Source organism: Etheostoma spectabile, chromosome 13 (assembly GCF_008692095.1).
Source record: "Etheostoma spectabile isolate EspeVRDwgs_2016 chromosome 13, UIUC_Espe_1.0, whole genome shotgun sequence".
In the NCBI taxonomy this organism is placed as follows: Eukaryota; Metazoa; Chordata; class Actinopteri; order Perciformes; family Percidae; genus Etheostoma; species Etheostoma spectabile.
This window is the reverse complement of record NC_045745.1, coordinates 21,893,842-21,914,672: the sequence shown is the minus strand read 5'-3', so window position 1 is coordinate 21,914,672 and position 20,831 is coordinate 21,893,842. Positions and strand designations below refer to the sequence as shown.

At 43.4% G+C, this 20,831-nt stretch overlaps 2 protein-coding genes and 1 long non-coding RNA gene across 3 annotated transcripts in view; 1 reads left to right on the top strand and 2 right to left on the bottom strand.

Moving 5' to 3' along the window:
- Positions 1-4,614, top strand: part of ubl3a (ubiquitin-like 3a) — a 34,666-nt gene extending 30,052 nt beyond the window's left edge. Inside the window, exons 3-5 of the mRNA XM_032533397.1 lie at positions 247-333; positions 2,574-2,651; positions 4,215-4,614. Coding sequence (XP_032389288.1) covers positions 247-333; positions 2,574-2,651; positions 4,215-4,267 — 218 coding nt within the window. The 3' untranslated portion in view covers positions 4,268-4,614. The remainder of the gene's footprint in view (positions 1-246; positions 334-2,573; positions 2,652-4,214) is intronic.
- Positions 3,832-15,544, bottom strand: LOC116700313 (uncharacterized). Its single transcript, XR_004334622.1, has 3 exons — positions 15,535-15,544; positions 10,051-10,057; positions 3,832-3,881 (listed from the first exon to the last, which is right to left on the bottom strand). It is a non-coding gene; the product is annotated as an uncharacterized LOC116700313 (long non-coding RNA).
- On the bottom strand, positions 11,537-13,286 carry LOC116700312 (olfactory receptor 2A12-like). Its single transcript, XM_032533398.1, is given in 5 exon segments — positions 11,537-11,835; positions 11,838-11,910; positions 12,030-12,333; positions 12,444-12,621; positions 13,085-13,286. Coding segments are annotated over 5 exon segments (954 nt in total). The 5' UTR covers positions 13,272-13,286; the 3' UTR covers positions 11,537-11,623.
- Positions 15,545-20,831: the final 5,287 nt, after the last annotated feature.

Here is a 20,831-nt window from a genome sequence, read left to right as displayed (position 1 = left end):
AAAAAAGGTTGTGAAATGTTGTTATTAAACCTGTTTGTTCTCAGATTATATATTATGCAATGATGATGTTTTATGGGAAAGAGATAAAATAATGTGGCAACAAATTACAAACTTTCAATGACAATGAAGACGAAAACAAAGAAGTGATAAGAAGGAACAGGGAAATATATGAAGCTTGTCCTCTGTTTTTCTTAAATTCTCTCTTTAACTCTCTTTCCATCTGCCTCTGCACCTTTTTCCTGTCAGACTGGGAGGAAGAGCAGGTCAGCAGTCCTAACATCCTGAGGCTGATCTACCAGGGCCGGTTTCTACATGGCAACGTAACACTAGGAGGTGAGAAAACACCGAAAGCACACCTCCCAAAAAAGTATTGCATGCTCATAGACACGCATACGAAATCCCAGCAGTGTGTTGCTGGAAAGTTCTTTGCTGTTCTCATCTTTTTCCTGAGCCACAGAACAGAGGTACCTCAGTGCTCCGGACAAGCCTGCTTTGATGGAGAGAGGGAGGAGAGAGGAAATACAGAAAGAGACTGGTCAGGAAAGGGGCAAGACTGGCATTAGAGTAGACCTTAAGCGGCACAAAGACGAGACAGGAAGGGAGGGGGGCGTGAAAATGAAAAGTGAAGAGAGAAAGAGGATGGCAGCCCACTTCACTTCTCCCTGCCTTTCAGGCTTTTTAGTGTACTTAACCCAATTTGATCGGACTGATGTTTGGTGTGACTAATAGGGTAATTCTGTCCCTAACCCTTTTACTCATCAAATTATTGCCACATATCAGATAATTCCCTTATCAATGGTTAAACGCATTTGCAAGCCGACACAGAATCCTCTACAAGTCGAGCCAAAACTCACAGTGGTTTTTAAAGGCAAACATTGACACCACACACATGTGACAGTTGATGACATTTTATAAGGCAACGGTAAACTTCACTATGACATCATATTATTCTGGCCATTATTCAACTTCAGGAACAGAAGGGGAGATTGTGACCATATTACTCATTTGGTGGCATACTGAATAGGAGACAGTAATCTTCGGTGCCCACCTTGACACTTTGGTGATTGTATAGATCTTCTGTGCTGCAGCATCCACATATTAGAATTTGTAGCTTCTTTTTGAAGCAACATCCATATTTGAAGCAGTGTCTACTGTCATGGCTACACTTTTTGTTTTATCAGAAAAGTCTTTAGTGGCCCAGCATGTGAACAGATACAAGGAATTTGACTTTGTTTTCATTGATTTGGACCCCAAGGTACCTATTGTTATTATGAGTCCATCCTCTTCACTTTCTCTCCCTAAATGTCAACCAGGAAAGGGGATCTCCTGTTCCTCTGGTAGTCCAACAGAAGTTCATTGGTTTTGTTGATATTGAGCTTTAGGTCATTGCCGTTGCACCGTAAAACAAAGCTCTCTATCAGTTCTCTGTATTCCTCCGTAAAAAATTGTCTCTAAGTGAAGACAGCATTTTTCTCACTGGAAATTATTCGCTGGAATCATACATGTAAATCTTACATTCCTTCAAAGTCTTCACTACATATATTATGAGTCTGGACAGACATGGATGTAAACTGCAACTCAACTGGCGGGCTGAGGCATACAGCCGTGAGGCTGTAATTCTAGATCAAATATCACAGTAGGATTAGTGTTACTTGTTATATTACAAAGCATATAATATATGGTTAGAATGCTTTTTTTCAGGGCGGCCGAATAGCTCAGTTGGTAGAGCGAGCGCCCATATGTTATGGTTTACTCCTCGATGCAGTGGGCCCAGGTTTGACTCCGACCTGCGACCCTTTGCTGCATGTCATTCCCCCCCTCTCTCCCCTTTCATATCTTAAGCTGTCCAGTAAAAAAATAAATGCTGAAAATGCCCAAAAAATATAAAAAATAATGCATTTTACCTATTTTCCTGGCAGCCATTGATTTTCATTAATTTTGGTATATGAATGAACTGCTAGAAACAGCTTCAAATAGGTAGGTAGTCCTTCATAGTGAAGATTAAGTTCAGTTTTTTTTTGCATTGTGACAGAGTTTATAGTAGGACATGAAATAGGATATTTTCTGATATTCTGCATATCACTATACGGCAAATGCAGAAAAAATCACAAATGATCAAAGCAATAGCTGTGTTCCAGTTGTAGTCATTATGTGAGATCTAACTCTTCCTGTATGTGAAATTAAACTGTCATTACCTGATTCTGATAACTATTGATTGGGACATTGGACAACAAAAATAATATATGATCACATATTGTGTACATGTTATTTTGCTCCCAGTCCTGTTGAAAGTAAATGCATTTGAAACTTTTCTTCTCTCTCAAGAGTGATTTTATTAGTGAACAAGTGACAAATCAGCTACTCCGAGGGAAAACGTAAACATTTTAGCTTTTCTCTCTTTTCAAGCTTAACTATTTCCAGTGTAGCATGATTTGTACTCTACAAGTTTAAAAAGCTGTTAAAGATGGTATGATGAATGACTTTGTAAAGTTGGGTATGTTGTAGCTCACTGGATTACCTTTGCACCATCTCTAACTCTGTTATTCTCTCTCTTTCTCACTTCTCCCCGCTAGCTCTCAAACTGCCCTTGGGGAAGACCACAGTGATGCATTTAGTTGCCAGAGAGACTTTGCCTGAGCCAAATTCCCAAGGTAACCAACCCCTTCTTTCCTTTCAATAGGCCTTTTCACACACTGAACAACTCCAAACGTTCTGCTCCCAGCCATTATTTATCTCTACACATGGCTTCTGTTTTAGGAACAGCCACTGGTGCAAATAATTGGCTCTCTTAAGTGTATCCCCAAGGTACAGTACATTGTGTAGAATAAACAGCTGATATAAATCATATTAGGCGACAAGTCTCAATTTTGTGACTGTGTAGTGGCAGGTATGTATGTATGTACTGTATTTATTTATGTATGTATATATCTACTGTATTTATTTATGTATGTATATATGTACTGTATTTATTTATGTATGTATATATCTACTGTATTTATTTATGTATGTATATATGTACTGTATTTATTTATGTATGTATATGTGGAATACATACTGTATTTATGCATGTACAGAATGTATATAGAGACAGGGGCTGATTTCAACCAAACAGTCAGAGTTCAGATGAACATCTAAGGTCGCACAAACTCAACTGTAGCTATTGACTCTGCTCAATTTGCTATGCATTCTGGGTAAAATAAGCCCAAGGAAACGGTCCGACTGTTTGTGTTGTTGTTGTTGTTGTTTTTGTAATAGCCTGACCAGGGACAAGGACTGCAAATTAGTAGAGGCTAGACGTCCTAAACACCATCTTCCACATCTGGTTGTAAAAATGTTAGATGCAGTGTTCCTGATAAATAAACATCAAAAAGACAAAAAAGGTAAAATAAACAATTACCTTAGTTTACTTCAGAAGAAAACCTGGGCATTGTGGAAGAACAATTACAAGGCAAAGTTTAGTTATAAGTAAGAAAAAATCAGAAAAGAATATGTTTTTTTTAAAATGGTTACTGTATTCTAGAAAAACCCAAGACAATCAACATTGCAAGCACGCCAAAAATACAGCCATGTTTTCCGTCTTTTAGTAGCAAAGAAGTGACAAAGTAGTCTCTAAATTCTGAGATTACCTGGCTGTTTGGTTTTTGTTATCTTTGTATTTAAGAAACCGTGTTAGACGAGTCTAACAGCAAACTAAGTTGGCGTGTTGCTTCAGGTATCGGAGAGCGATGAAATACAATCCAGGAAGTCCAGTTTCAAGGCGTATCACACACCAAAATGCTGCACCATGGATGGTTTATGATACTCTGAGAACTATTTTGTCTTTCAGTCGCAAGCTAAACAGTAGAAATAAAGCATTAACGTTACAAAGTAATCTACCAGGACTGTCTACTTGAATTTGATTGGTCAATATTGCCAGTTGTTGGATGATGACCTTGTCTGACTGTGTAGACTCAGTTTTTGATGTGTGTGTGTGTGTGTGTGTGTGTGTGTGTGTGTGTGTGTGTGTGTGTGTGTGGTGTGTGTGTGTGTTGTGTGTGTGTGTGTGTGTGTGTGTGTGTGTGTGTGTGTGTGTGTGTGTGTGTGTGTGTGTGTGTGTGTGTGTGTGTGTGTGTGTGTGTGTGTGTGTGTGTGTGTGTGTGTGTGTGTGTGTGTGTGTGTGTGTGTGTGTGTGTGTGTGTGTGTGTGTGTGTGTGTGTGTGTGTGTGTGTTTTCAGGTCAGAGGAATAGAGAGAAGACTGGGGAGAGTAACTGCTGTGTCATTCTGTAAATACACACCACCGCCACCTGCCCCCATCCTTCTCTCCATTCTCACCCTCAACATCCTGGACCGAGTGATCTTGTCCCCTGTCCTGGAGCCTGTCCACATGCGATATGCATATGGCAAACACATACTCTCGCTTTATCTTTTTTTCCCCCTCTCTCACACAAAGAACAGAAGGCTCAGCTTGATTCAGCACAGAGTTGGAGCAGAATTTGATTAATGATAGAGTTGATTCCTTTGTGTACTTGATTTGTTTGTCATAACTGAAAATTAGTGGAAGAACTGGAATGCTTTGGGTATTTTTCCTTAATGCATACCTTTTAAGCCTTCTGACACACACCACACACACACACACACACACACACACACACACACACACACACACACACACACACACACACACACACACACACACACAATAGACACACACCTTATCTAGCCATCCTCAGCCTGTCTGTTAAAAGTCCATTTCTAACTGCCTCTCAATTCTAGCTAATTGTCCTATTATTGCAGTGCCCAAGTTTGTGTGTGTGGCCTTGTTTTTTAATACAGACCGCTGATCATTTTAACCACTAACACCTCACCTACACACACACACACACGCACACTCTGACATCTTGTCCACACATCCAACCATATGTGCTTGTGGGATCTCCCTCGGTGCAGTAGACAAAGCTTAGACGTGCCTGATCAGAGAACTGAAAGCAGGACAAAAAAAACAAACAAACACACACACAAATATATATACACGTATATACGCACATGTGTCCTTTTTACTGCCCTCCTCTGTATGTGCCCTTGGGGGTCACAATAGAGAAATTATTATTTTATGTCTGCAGAGGGCTGCCAGACGTCCTACTCTTTCAGTCGACACATTCTTAGCCAAACAAAGCCTAACAAACAAACAAATAGACAAACAACCAGTGTTGGTGGTTTTGTTTTGGTTATTTGTTTGTCCATGACATTTGTGACTGTGTTTTGACAGTCCACGCATATTACTGATCGACCAGTGTTGTGATGAATAAAACGTCATGTCAGTTTCTTCCCTCCCTGGTGCACCATCCCTCTCTCTCCGAGGATATGCTCATTGTGCTCCTTTCTTTTTTTTTTAACAGTGTTGTGCAGGATCTCTCAGACTGATTGCTGTCCAAGCAAGGAAATGAACTATTTGTCTTAATTCGCTTCCTACTCTCTCCTTAATTCTCTCTCTCTCTGCATTAATAAGTCCATTTTGCACAACTGAAGCATGTGGTCCCTTATCAGATAAAAAAAAAATGTATAAAATGTTTTATTGTTTTATTTTATATTTTTCCAATGGAAGTAATGCTCCAAAGTACGGTAACATGTAGAATATATTTAATATGAATCTTATGTAGACCATGATGACTCTAGATCCTGTTGATATACAGTATATTGGTGTTTAGTCTATGATTGTGTGTACGGTTAGCTTCTAGCCAGTTCACAGTCACTCGCTGACAATGTCTTGTGCTTAACAGCAGCCAAACCTCCCTCATCATTGACAGACTATTTTTATTTTTATTCTTTTGTGCTTTTTTTTAATTATTTTTTAATTTGTTTATAATTTCTTGTAATCCTTTTTTCTCCCTTTGCTTTAAAGAATTGCTTTGTAACAGCACTAGGTCTTAAAAAATATATTGTTTATATTGATCAGGGTTCAAATCTGTACAGAGATAAACATTTTCAAACCAATTGTAAATAGCACTAATGCTCCCTCTCCCCCCTTCAAACTTCAAAATGGAATACATCTGTAAACTAAATAAAGGTTATTGAAGTGCACTGCCTTTTTGTCATGACTTAAATTGAAAAACTCTTGAGCATCACCTGATTTTGAGAAGATTTTTAGCAGACAGCTAAATCCGATGCCATTGAACAAGTACATCAGCATGTGTGCTGTGAAATAGGCCTATCATATTATAACTTACAGTTGTGGTCAAAAGTGTACATACACTTGTAGAAAATCACAATGTTATGGCTGTCTTGAGTCTTCAATAAGTTCTACACTCTTATTTTTCTGTGATAGAGTGATCGGAACACATACATGTTTGTCACAAAAAACAGTCATAAGTTTGGTTCTTTCATAATTATATGGGGTCGCTGAAAATGTCACCAAATCTGCTGGTCAAAATATACATACAGCAACATTAGTATTTGGTTACATGTCCCTTGGCCATTTTCACACGGCAACTAGGCCTTTGGTAGCCATCCCAAGGTCCTGGCAAGCTTCAGGTCGAATGTTTGACCACTCTTCTTGACAGAATTGGTGCAGTTCAGCTAAATGATGGTTTTCTTGCATGAACCTGTTTCTTTAGCACTGTCCAAATGTTCTCAATGGGGTTTAAGTCAGGACTTTGGGAAGGCCATTCTAAAACCTTAATTCTAGCCTGGTTTAGCCATTCCTTTACCACTTTTGATGTGGTTTTGGGTCATTGTCTTGTTGGAACACCCAACTGCGCCAAGACCCAACCTTCGGGCTGATGGTTTTAAGTTTTCCTGCAGAATTTGGAGGTAATCCCTCCTTCTTCATTATCCCATTACTTTCTGCAAAGAACCAGTTCCACTGGCAGCAAAACATCCCCAGAGCATAATACTACCACCACCATGCTTGACTGTAGCATGGTGTTCCTGGGATTAAAGGCCTCACCTTTTCTCCTCCAAACATATTGCTGGGTGCTGTGGCCAAACAGCTCAATTTTTGTTTCGTCTGACCAGAGACTTTCCTCCAAAGGTTTAATCTTTGTCCATGTGATCGCAGCAAACTTCAGCCGAGTCTTAAGGTGCCTTTTCTGGGCAAGGGCTTCTTTCTTGCACGGCAGCCTCTCAGTCCTGGCGATGTAAAACACGCTTGACTGTGGAGACTGACACCTGTGTTCCATCAGCTTCCAAATCCTTGCAGACCTGCTTCTGTGATCTTGTTGTGACTCTTGACCATCCTGACCATCTCCTCTCGGCAGCATGTATAGCTTGCGTTTTTCTTCCTGATCGTGGCAGTGACACAACTGTTCCATGCACTTTATACTTGCGTATAAGTGTCTGCACAGTTGCTCTTGGGACCTGTAGCTGCTTTGAAATGGCTCCAAGTGACTTCCCTGACTTGTTCAAGTCAATAATTCGCTTTTTCAGATCCACACTGAGTTCCTTTGACTTTCCCATTGTAGCTTTTGTAGCTGAGTCTAATCACTGGGTCAAATGAGCCCTATTTAAATGGGCTCATGAGAAGTCAACAGCTGTAGTCAATCAGAATCACTTAGAAGAAGTGAAGAGGCCATGACATGAAGCTAATTTGATTGACACAACTCGCTACATCACCAAAATTGACATATTTTGTTGCTGTATGTATATTTTTGACCCAGCAGATTTGGTGACATTTTCAGCAGACCCATAATAAATTTATGAAAGAACCAAACTTTATGACTGTTTTTTGTGACAAACATGTATGTGTTCCGATCACTCTATCACAGAAAAATAAGAGTTGTAGAACTTATTGAAGACTCAAGACAGCCATAACATTGTGATTTTCTACAAGTGTATGTACACTTTTGACCACAACTGTATTAACAGTTAACAGTTCCATTGGTCTTGCTCATTTGCCAGAATATTTCATAAAAGCCCCCACAAAGAACCTCAAAATATACAGTGACGGCAATGCAAATTTGTATGTGTGCATGTGTGTGCAATCTCTCACACATACCCAGAGGAAGTAGCAGGCTTGTTTGCAACTCTCTGTGTTAAGCCAAATAATCATTTGCATAAAGAGGAAGCCACAAACGAGAATGTATGTTGAATGGAGGTGGGATGGGGGAGTACATGATGTCATTGAGGGACAGACCAGGCTTATATTTTACAAGCTGACAGTAAAGACGCATAGTATTCCTGCTGGAATAATTCATGATATTGTTCTGCGACACTGTCAGCCGATGAGGTCAGAAAAGAAGCTATTTGAAGTTAGAATTATTCCTGTGTTTGATTTTATACACACGTGAAACCCTTTGCAGTTACAGTACAGATTTATTGACCAGTGATGCATTTGAAATCATTTGATGAACAATACTTTGTTGAAGTTATAAAGTACTTGGATATAAATACTCAATCACAAGTGAAAGTACTATGGTCAGGAAACCGTATTAAAACTCAAATCAAAAGTAAAGTACTAACTATGCAAAAATACCCGTTTTAGAGTGGTAAATCATATTTATTTTATTATTCTTGCACTAACATGTATCATTCTAATGTCCCTGTGGTGGGGCTTGTATTTTGTACTGTTTGGTGTGCTACCTGTAGACCACTGAATATGGGTGACTCAGAGTGTTTAGTAATTTTGGTTCTTCTTTTACATCCACAGACACAAGGGAACTGCTAGCTGCTGAGTAGCTATAACAATGCACCATATTTTATAAGATTAGTGATAAAAATGAAACAAATTATACTCATACATACATACTCAATTACTGTACTTGTATACATTGTTAGAGGAATATTTTAGAGTTTTTGTTTGTTTCCATTTTATGTTACTTTATACTGTACTGTGCATTGCGTGATCTTATGCAATGTAATGTACTGTCGAAGATTGGTGACTCACAACCTTTTTGGATGTGATCCGTTATTAAAAAGCCGTGACTGGTTGTCATGTTCTTATTAGCTGTTCCAGCAAAGACACATTTCCCTTCAAGCTCTACGGGTAGCTTCATTTAAGTAGCTGATCAAAGTCCAATAAGGTTCAAATATCCAATATATTCCACTAAAAGAATTTTAGAAAAGTCCCAAAAAATCTATAAAAACCTGTTTAGCAGAAAGTTTTTTTTTTTTTCTTTCTTGCCCAAATAATCATCTCACAACCCCCAGATTTACTCCTATTAGGGAACAAATTTATAATCTTTATCTAGTTAAAGTAGTTAAAACAAGCTCAGGAACATTATGATTATGCCTTAATGTATTAATATTAAAAATGTAATTAAGTAATGATAAAATAACACTAATATGGGGTCATTTCTCTCCAGAAAGAGCACTTTTACTTTTGATGCCGTTACTGTACATTTTACTAATAATACTTCTGGACTTTTTTACTTGGGTAGAAGTGGATTTTTAATTGTGTTTTTAAGTTGTTGTTTTAGTATTTTTACTTGAAAGGATCCTTTAACAAAGTTGAAATTGTCAGTTAAGACTTTGACAGTCAATTTACAGGAACGAATCAGCGGTGGGCTGTTAGAATTACCAATGCTTGTCTAAGGAGGAACACACTGCTTACTTTCTGCTCACCCAACATTCAGTAAGGATGAAATTCTGGTAAAGTCTTAATGCAAAAAAGAATAAAATAAAATTGCATCATTGTTCTGTGACAACCATGTGATGCTGTTAAGTCCCTTGTCAAGTGTGCTCAACAGTCAGTAGGCCAAAGTGCAGCAGGAAGAACAGAGTGGAACATTACTGCAGCACTTTTTCAGATGTCTCACACACTTTCCCTGAACAAACTAAAGATGTAACATTACTGTAAGGACCGTTTCAGATTAAAGAAATGAAATGTTTAAGTTTATGACACGGTAGCATCAAATAAGGGGAATTATGATTTTAGTAATTATTTATTTTTATTTTATTAAATGATGATGACTGGACTTCTGTTGTCTGTGTAGTTTTTTCCTCTCCTCCCCGTTCCTCCCTGTTTATAGCCACCCCCCCCTCCTTGTAGTCATGCTGTGTCCACACATTGACATGAATACAACTATTCTTCTGCTACACACACACACACACACACACACACACACACACACAAACACATGTGCGCTGCTGGCTGGCCTTTGAACAATACTCCAGTCTCTATATACAGACGGATTATTGTTTCAAAGGTAGTGTGACAGTCTGCATGAACAAATATGTTTGTAGTAGCATTTAAATAGATGTGGCATTTACAACAGTTTACAAAACCTCTTTACAAAGCCCATACTGTTTCATGCGTCTGACTACAACAACTGGCTGTAAAAGAATAGGACGGGCAGGGTGGCCATATATGGGGAACCCCTTTCATAGAGCTATACTTACACATTCATTATTCATCTTTGGATGGATTATATAGGCACAAAAATAATCATGGGGTAACATCCACCAAACATAAGCCGAACAGCCCAGAGGCAAGACTTTTCTCGGTTCAGTGTGTAACCCCTGACCGGCCGCTGTAAGGTTTGAGGATGTTGCCATCTTCTGGCAAAGTATCTGTATAGGAACATGTGAAACCACCTTTGGATGAAATCGTCCACCAAGTGGTGTATGTTATTTTAGCTGGATGATTCTGGCAAAGTACTTATTTTCTGTTGAGGAGAAAGTAAACCCTGTATTATCTATATATATATATATATTAATACATTTACAATACATTCTTCCACAAGCACATTGATTATCATTCTTGTTTGCACAGTTCATTGCCTTTATTATAGCTTTATAGGAAATCTGTGGTTTATTTTTAAATCCCTCTGTGTAATAGCTAAAGGATTTTTTAAGATTTTGCTTAATATTTAAAGTATTTTATATTTGCCCCAATTAAAACTGAAGATTACTCAATTTCTCATGAAATTAGGGTGGTCCTTTTATATTATCTCCATCTTCACAACTTACACTTTTACACATCAAATATGTTTGTATTTCATTTATTTCCTTTAGAAATACTCAGGAACCTTGAAATAACCCTGCCAAGAAATCAATTTCATATTTATAGAATATCAAATATGGGCTATATTGAGATGTTTCTCAATCAAATTCCACATATTTCTGTTGAAAATGATATTTGGAGGAACTGAATAAGAATAGTGAGAATGTATATACTGCAATGATATAGCTGTTTTAAGTTTGGGATGACTGAAACTCTTTAAGTGCTTCCATAAACACAGCTTCCCTGAGGTTCTGCCATCATGATATTAATCGTAATTTCTTAAATCAAAGTCAATCATCTTTCAGCAGTGCAAAGCTACAAAATTATGACTCAGGAAATGTGGTGCTTCCAACTATGTAAATGTCATCTGAGACTATTTGTCCAAAAATGCCCAAACTTTCACCCTCGTCACATCTTAACAGTTCAGTTTGCAATAATAGGACTTATAGATGATCACGTTGTTATTGTTGTGGCATATGTTCACATTTTTAACATAAGAACTTGACAAAATGCAGAATTACTTTCTATTTTGGAATTAATGCACTACACATACAGATTAGGTGAGTAAAAGCAGGACAGAACAAAGGTACATAAATGTATGCCTTTGGTTTTTCCAGTCTACTTAACCTATTTTCAAGCATATTATCATATGGACTTATAAAGTATAAAATTATAATAATACAGTTTATAAACAACAAAATCACAGATCACTTGTCAGTGTGAATTGCTGCAATTTGGCCATGCTTTGAAGGCATAATGCTCTTCCATCTTCCGTCTGTTAATAGTCGCTTGATCTCCTTCGTTCTCAGACAGTAGATGAAAGGCTTGATCAGTGGAGGGAAAAGACTGTAGAAGAGGATGGTCACTATACGCTTGTCAGGTGTCATCTTGAGGTTAGGAAAGAAAGGTGTAGAGTATCAAAGAAACGTGGTAGGTACTAGATAGAAATGATACAGCCCAGGGTGGCACAGGTAAAGAATGTCTTCATTCTGCCCTGAGAAGAACAGCAGATGAGGTTAGATAAAAATACAGAAATGTATCAAATTTAAAATGAACGTATGAAAGTATCCAAAAATACACCGTTACTTTAGGATAAAAAGAGATGAACCACACCTGTCCACTAGCCATGTGCAATACTGAGATGATGATGCAAATGTAGGAAAAGATGATGAAAGCTAAAGGAACATAAAGAATAAACATTGCTGAAGCATAGGCAGCGCTGAATTGTTGGCTGGGGTCCCCACAAACTAGAGCTGTAAGAGACAATGTGTCGCAGAAGGCCTGTATGATTTGGTTGGGCCCGCAAAACGGCATCATGGTAAAGTTGATGGTGCTGATGACAATAAAGATGTGTGCCACCGCCCAGCAGAAGAGCGTGAGGCCTGTCATGGTTTGGTTTGTCATCCACATCTGGTACCTGAGGGGACAGAGATGTAGAAAGAGGAGGAAAGAAAAAAAGAGAATCATTTGTTTTTAGTCTTATTCCAAAGCTTAGAGGGGAAATGAATTCAATTGCTTGTTTTTCACCTAAAGGGAAAACAGATGGCCAGATATCGGTCCAGGGCCATCATCAGTAAAATAAGTGAGTTCAAGGAGCCAAAATAGTGGATCATGTGCTTTTGGAAGAGGCATGTATGAAAGCCAAGACTCCCATCATTCCACCAGTAGCGAGCGATTAGTTTGGGTAAAGCCACTGTGGTAAAGTCTGTAGGAAAAAGACAAAAAAACAAGACAAAACAGGTCATGAGAGCTGCTGTTCTATATGAATAACTATTTAATGTAGAAGACTACATGCAATTTCAGTGTCACATTCATTTCAAATCTATGATGTCATGTCACGCTTAATGTATTAATTTAAAATAAAACGGCAGACATATATACTTTTGAGTATACACTCCACTGTATGGAATCCCATACACTAGTTACTGGAAACAAAATTAGGACGTTTATTTTTACACCAATATTTGGTTCATTCTGACCTCAGAAACTTTGACTGCACTTCAACTATTGATATTTTAATTTTTCTCATTTTACTTATTGTCTCTACTATACTCAATGTCAACAACAATAATGTGTACCCATCAGCCTTAGGATTAATTCTTTTTAGGACAGCAGTAGCAAATACACTAGCCACTGGCAAATGACTGGCCACATAAACGATCCCATACTGAGGGCCAGGCTGACCATGATGATGTACATGGGTTTCTGGAGACTGTGCTCCAAAGAAAACAACACCACCAGCAGAAGGTTTCCCACCACTGTGGTCACATAAAGGAAGAAGAACCACGCCACTAGGTCAAAATACTCCGGTTGGAGACTTGGGAAGCCCACAATAACAAACTCTGACACACGCATGTAGTTCTCATCCACCTGAAACATACTGGCATTATGTGAGAGTTATTAGCTAGATAATACAACTGGTAGAGTACAGCACACGATTGAGAGTGGTTGTGATTGATGTGTGTTATAAACTGAGTAGTGGTTGAGATGCATGTCAGTGCTTACCTCCCTGGACAGTCTTGACAGTGGGACTGAAGGAGCACCCGCTCAGTTTTATAAATATTTTGTGACGGGCACAAAGTGTAGATACAACTTTGTCCAAGTAGAGGCAAAACAAGTGGCACACTCAAGTTGTCTAATTAAACTTTCCATAACATATTTATCTTAGTAAGATATAATAAAGCTTCATATGCTGCTATTGTTTTGAGAGGATTGCCAATGATGTTCTGCAAAACCTAACTAATGGTCGACACAAAGTTAGTGTTGTGATGAACACGATATTAATGTGCTGTTGTCATAACAACTCACATGGCACCATAAACCATGTAACACCATGATATGGTAGAAACAATGTCTATATGTAGAAAAAAATAAAAATACATAAATAAGTACAATGGGCAGGGTGAGGAAATGTTTCTAGTAAATTGGATAAAAACAAACAAAAATACAAATAAACAGAGCAGGATTTACATAGTGAGTGAAGCACAAAATACACAGTATAGATATGCATACATGCAGACAGTAGGCTGTAGTGTGGACAAAATACAGTATACGGTGACAATAATATACTGAAGGTACACTACAAATGTGGGCACACACTAGTACTGTTAAAAAATATATTATTAAATATGCCCGTCTAAGTTGAAGTTCAAGGTTCCTGTGTCTTCCCACTGTGTAAAAACATAAGAATATTACATTCATACTGTGTCATGGAACATTAGCATAGGTTACAAAAGATTGCGACAACAAAATGTCAGTTGGTTACGTTTTTTGTTAAGGGAAACCTGTTCGACCATTGGACAGGTACCATGAAAGTATCAAAACAATCAATCAATCAATCAATCAATCAATCAATCAATCAATCAATCAATAATACTTTGATTGCTGGGAAATTTTATTCATTACATTTGCTCCATTCAAATGTAGGACTATACTGTAGAGAAATTATCAGAACAAATAGAAATGAAATAGAAATATGTTAACAGTATAAGAAGTAGGTTAGGAAAACAAACAGAATATACATGTATGCACGTTGTACTAAGATTTATAGCATCAAAATGTGTAAAAATAGAGATATGAAATACGGTATGTACAAAAAATTTAATAGGCTACCTATTAATTTATACAACTGACAGTGTTAACTTGAATTATGAATTATCCCAGAGCCTCTTTCACTAAGGGTGGATAAAAAAAACAACAGAGTTAAGCAGTGCCGGCCTGCTAACATTAACGTTACTAGCAGCACTAAAGAACACATTCGGAGGAGAGGAGAAAAAATTGTCTTCAAAAATACTTCATTGATTAGGACTGACAATGTTGTCAAACGTAGCTACGTTAGTTACTTTGGTAACTCCAGATTCTATTAGTATAGGCGTAGCCCTCTAAGGGCTACGCTATTGGGTTTATCCCTTCGCGCATGCGCAGTCGTGAAGATTTTCTTCCCGCCCTAGCGTCCAGCTCGGCCTCAACTACGTCCGCATTTACTGCTATATACAGAGCGACCCTTTGTTCGACTCCCAAAACATCAGCTTTTTCTTCAACAATGTTCTAGGAGCAGGTGGCCCGGACCTTAGAGGCTACGCCTATACTAATAGAATCTGGAGTTACCAAGTAACTAACGTCTATTTCGTATAGGCTCGCGCCTCTAAGGGCTACGCTATGGGTTAGGCGAAGCTGATGTAGTCAATGCCACCGGCGCACAAGGTCCACAAGCCGAACATACACCACATTGCCCCAGCAACAATGTACAGAGCTAGTCAGAGTCATTCTTCTGACAAAGCCTGCCTCCAATGGCGTGGCCGGAAAGGTTCATGAGGCCCGCAATTGATGCAGTAGTACAATGATTATGGGGTTAAGCGTGATTGATCCTGTCGCGCATGCAACGGAGAGACATGATTACCTCCGTGCGTGCAACATGATTATACAATTGTATAATAAACTGTGCTCACAAAAATACCCCAGGTACAGGAGGGGTGAGACAGCATTGGCAGTTCATTCAGCACTAGGTGTGAAGAGATTGGCAACAATCAAGGCATCCCTTTTTTTTTTTTTTTTTTTTTTTTTTTTTTTTTTTTTTTTTTTGTTGTTGCACATTCAGCGCGGCATTACGCGCACTGACTGTGGCAAAAAACCGCATGAGACATGGAAGATTCAGACATATCTCGCGATAAAAGCGGATGATGAAGGGCACGGGAAGCCCAGAGGCTGCCGCGCAAATGTCGGCTACTGCCATGCCTTTAAATAGAGCCGCAGACGCCGACAGAGCCCTCTAGAGTGACCCGAATGTCTTGGGGGGGCTCTTTCCCCTTCCGACTATAAGCCTGGGTAATAGCCTCGCACAGCCAGTGGGACAGACGCTGTTTTGAGAGGGCTGATCCTTGGGAGTGTTCTCTATAATGCACAAACAGCTGCTGAGTTTTCCTATATTTGCCGTGCGTAAAATGTATTGTACAGAGCGCGCACCGGACACAACCGGTGGGAAGCCTCCTCCGCACCGTTAGCGTGAGGTGGGGGAAAAACCCTCGAGGGAAAACACCCTTGACCGAAAAGAATAGTTAAAGTCTTCGGTGTGAAGGAGGGATTTGGCTGTAAGTGGCTGCGCTCCCGTCCCCTCTAATGGAGAGGCAGGACGGAGAAACTGACAGTGCACATAATCACTCACTCTTTTGGCCGACGTTAGGGCAAGGAGTGCTGTCTTAAGCGACAGCATTCTGAGCGAAGCCTGTGTCAAGGGCTCAAGGGGGGCTTCCCCAGAGCCCCAGCACCAGCTAGTCCCATTGGGGGCGGGCGAACAGCCGGTTTTTGACGCCTAACCCCCTTCAGGAAACGTTTCAACCAGGGGATGCGCAAAAACTGTCCTCTCACCGAAACCTTCGTGACAGGATAATGGCTGCTGCTTATGCTTTGACTGTAGATGGAGCCAAATCATTATCCACCAGTTTGTAGGTACGTCAGCACGAGAGGTAGGGGACACGATGTGGGTCTGCGTCCCTCTCTGTGCACCAGCGCTGGAAGGCAGACCAGCGCCCTGCGTAGCCTGCTATGGTAGAGGGGCTCTGGAGCCCTGGATAGTGCTACCACGGCGGGGGGCAAGCCATACTCTGTAAGCGCCTCCCGCTCACAACCAGCCCACAGTCTCTGATTTATCACTGGGATACAGATCGCACCGTTCAGCTGCGATAGTGCGTCTCTCCGCCACGGAATCTGCCAGGGGGGAGCCACCAGCAGCTGAACGAGGGTTGGGAACCAGGACGCGCTCGTGCGCTCCGGTGCCACCAGAACAATTAACAGATCCTCCTCCTGGACGCGCTCCAGGAGGCGAGGGATCAGGGGGACCGGGGGAAAAGCATATAGGAGGGTTTTGGGCCAGGGTTTGTGGGAGAAGGCGTCTACGCCGAGGGGAGGGTTGTCCCGCGCGGTCAAGGAGAACCACAGTGTGCACTGTGTGTTCTCTCGTGAAGCGAACAGATCCACCTCCGCTTCCCCGAACCTGCTCCATAACGTTTGAACGATAGTGGGATTCAATCTCCACCGTTGTGGAGGGCCCCCCCCGACATCAATCGGTCGGCTGCCCGTTCAAAATCCCGGGGATATATACTGCTTTGAGAGCAGCAGGTGGCTGTGCGCCCACAGCAGAGGCGTCTGGCTATTTCTAAACAGCCGGGCTGAGCGTATGCCGCCCTGGCGGTTTATGAATGCCGCCGCCGTGATGTTGTCCGTCCGTACTAACAACTGCCTCCCCGTCACCACTGGTGTAAAGTGTTTCAACACCTTCACACCGTGGACAGCTCCAGGCAGTTTATGTGAGGGAGAGGGGAGGAGGCCAGGCCCCTCCCACCACCTGTGACTCGCACATTCCCCCCCACCAGTGAGGAGCGCGTCTGTGTACACCGTCACATATGACGTCACTCTGCCCAGGGAACCCCGGAAGACAGGGTTTGGGGACTCCCCCAGTATGCCAGTCTGATTGAGGAATAGGGATGGACAGCATTCGCCATTTGTGGCGAATGGGATCGAGCCGCTGGCGGTGAAACCACCTCTGGACTTTCCTCATGTGGAGGAGACCCAGGGGGACCACCGTGTGTGCCGCGGACATCATGCCCAAGAGCCCATAACTGACACGCGCTGGCACTGTCGCGCGCGGCCTAAGCGGGACAACAGAGAAGTCAGGGCTTCCTGCCTGCGTGCTGACAGCCTGGCTCCATGCTGATCGAGCTCATGTCTACGCCCAGATAAACTATCGATTGTGCGGGGACGAGGGCGCTCTTCTTCCAATTTATGGCAAAACCCAGCGTTTGTAGGTGCTGCGAACCTCCATAGTGTGCAGCGCCGCCCGCTCCCGAGGAGGGGGCTAGAATGAGCAGATCGTCCAGTAAAAGAGGACTCGATGCCCCTCTCCCGTAGAGGCTGGAGCGCCGTTTCCATGCACTTGGAAAGGTGCGGGGGGCTAGTGGAGTATCGCGACCAGCCGTTTGAACTGGAAACGGGCCCCTTGGAAGGAGAAGCGCAGGAATTTCCTGTGCCTGGGAATGATTGGATGTGAAAGTAAGCGTCTTTCAGATCCACGGATGTAAACCATTCGTTGGGGCGCACACATTCTAACACGTGCCTGATGGTGAGCATGTGGAAGGGGCGCTCCATGACATACCGTTTAATTTCGACAGGTCGAGGATGGGACGCAGTCCTCCTGACTTCTTCTGGGTGAAAAAATAGCGAGAGTAAAAACCTCGTTTTCCTCCCCTGGAGGGACGCGGGAAATAGCTCCGCTCGCCAGCAACCCTTCTAACTCTGACGTCATTGCGTCTGACTCTGCCGGGGATGAAACCGTCGTCTCCAACACACCCCGCGAAAGGGGGCGGGGGGAGCGAACTGGGATGTGTAACCCCGTGTTATCAGCTTTGACATCCACGAGTCCATGTGTGTCAAGCCAATCCATGCCGCCTGCACTCTGACAGTGGGCGAGCACATGTCTGAGTGTTGTTCACCGACATGGCAACCCATGGTAGGCTTTTCGAAAGGGCAGTGGCCGGTCGCCGCCGTTGGGGCGGGAGCAGTCACTGGGTTACCCGACCCCCGCCCGCGCGCATCGCCGTGGGGAGGTGGGTGGACAAGCGTCGTCGTCCCCCGTGGAGGACGCTCATTTCCGCTGCTGCGCAGCGGGGACGCAGTGGCGCCCCGCTGCGGCGGACGGCCTGGTGTGTGCTTGTGTGGGGAACAACTGTCATAACATGCCTGTTTAGAGCAAACAGGGACTGTTCGGTCGCGTGCAGGTTGACGGCCGTGTGGCATCGTCTGTGCGCTGCGAGGGGACCGGGACTGGGGGCCCCGACGCCGAAGCTTGGGAAGACGCAGCCGCAGCGATGCTGCGGGGCGCTTCCGCTTGTGACGGTTGTCATGGCGACGTGGTGCTGTTGAGGAGGAGCCTTCCACGCCAGGCCTCCGAAGCCGCTCGCGTCCTCCGCCGCTTGATGGAGATGAGACGTGGCAGTCTGTAGGCGCGGCCAAATAGTCCATCGGGGGCTATGGGACCGTACAGAAGCTCGCGTCTAATGTCCGCTGGCAGCTGAGCATGTGGAGCCAGATGTTTCGCTGGGCCACAGTCTGCCAAGCCATCACCCTGGACAGCGCCACCGTGGACGCCGTGGTCAGGGAAGGATGGCGGTCATAGCCTTACCAATCTCCGTGGCAAGCTCCGAGGGGAGGGCGCCGGGAGTGTGGCCATCGCGGAGAGGCGGCGGAGGCCGTAAGGCGATGTTGTTTTGTGCGCGCCAGCCCTGGGCGCACATTGGTGGGCCCGGTCAGTGACTTGAGCGCACACTTGATCCTGGGAGAGGGAGGCGTGCTTCCGGTGGCGAAGAATAGTAGCTTCGGAAGCAAAATGCGCCAGGCTCCCCTCCAGGGAGGGACTGAAGGAAAAACCTGCGTCCGTATCGCCCTGAACCCGAGTAAACGGGCATAGCGAGAGACGGGAGCCTTCAGTTTCCCGCGGCTGGGAGAAACTCTCCTCCACAAATGGCCGAGCTCCGCGAAGCGCGCCAGAGTGGGGCCCGTGAAGAGGGCGGGCTCCTGGGCATAACATCACCGTCAAAAGGCCGCGAGCGGGGGCTGGCGCTCCGCGGAGGCGCTATGCCTCTAAGCTCCGCCGCCGCTCCTTATGATCTCGCAGGTCGGCGAAGAGAGCCTTAGGCGTGGAGGTCTGGAGCCGGTGGGGGGCAAAGGGGAAAGCCGCTCGGGCGGTGCCCCAGGCCGTTCGGGAGACGGAGAGAGCTCCAGCGGGAAACTCATCGCGCGCTCTCGAGCCCAATCCCCCCAAAGGGAGGAGGGGACCCTCCCAGAGGGGGAGGAGGGGAAACCGTGATGGAGGCGCTGTCAGAGAGAGCGGAGTCAGCGGACTAGTGCTCGTCGAAAACGCCGTCCGCCAGCGGCTCCAAGGTGCCGCCGATTCCTGTCTGTCTGCCCAGCCGCCGTCTCCGTCCCCGCCAGCCTGGCAAACCGAAAAGCTTCCGCCGCGTCGAGTTAGCTCTTTAGACGACAGCGGGCGCAAAACTGGCAGGAGGCGTGGCGGGTGAGAGCCTGGCCGGCGTGAAGGCACCCAGGCAGGCCTCGCAACGGGGGTGGAGGTCCGGCGAAGGTGTAGCCGGTCCGGCAGGAGGGGCAACACGGGCACCGCGGAAGGTCTGAGCTTGACTTCATACTGCGAAGTTGAAGAAAAAGTGGGAGTCGAACACGGGTCGCCTCTGTATATATGCAGTAAATGCGGACGTAGTTGAGGACCGAGTGGACCTAGCGGAAAGAAAATCTTCACGCCACTGCGCATGCGCGAAGCGGGATGAAAGCCAATAGCGTAGCCCTTAGAGGGCGAAGCCTATACGAAATAGAAGCTAACGTTACTAGGCTGACGTCAATGCTTCCCTCGTACCGCTAGGCTTGCTAGCGGCTATCCCCTAGCGTTACGTTTTGCCAGAGCATTAAACTTTAATCAGTTCTGGATGCTTTAATTTAAAGCATCCAGAACTGATGGGACTAACTTTAAGGTATTCCCTGCACAGTTATTTAACTGTAACGTTAAGATATTTGTAAATCTCAATTAGCTGATAACCAGGTGGTTGATGACTGAACTAGCTTAGATACCGGTCTGTGGTTTAGCTAGTTACCTAGCTAGCTAACTTTATGCAGATAAGAAAACAAAAACTTAATAACTGAAGTTGTGCTGCAGTCAGTGGTGTCGGAAAGAGTCCCTTACTGGGGAAATCCACGTGAATCAAACTGGTCAGGTCAGGACAACAACTTGAGAGTCGGTAAATTATTGCTAATTGCTACAACGAACGACTTGGGTCCGTGTACGTTTTGATCGTTTGTTTTTCGTTTGAACCACAAAACAAAATAAGGAGAAAACCACCGTTTTTCGTTTGTCGT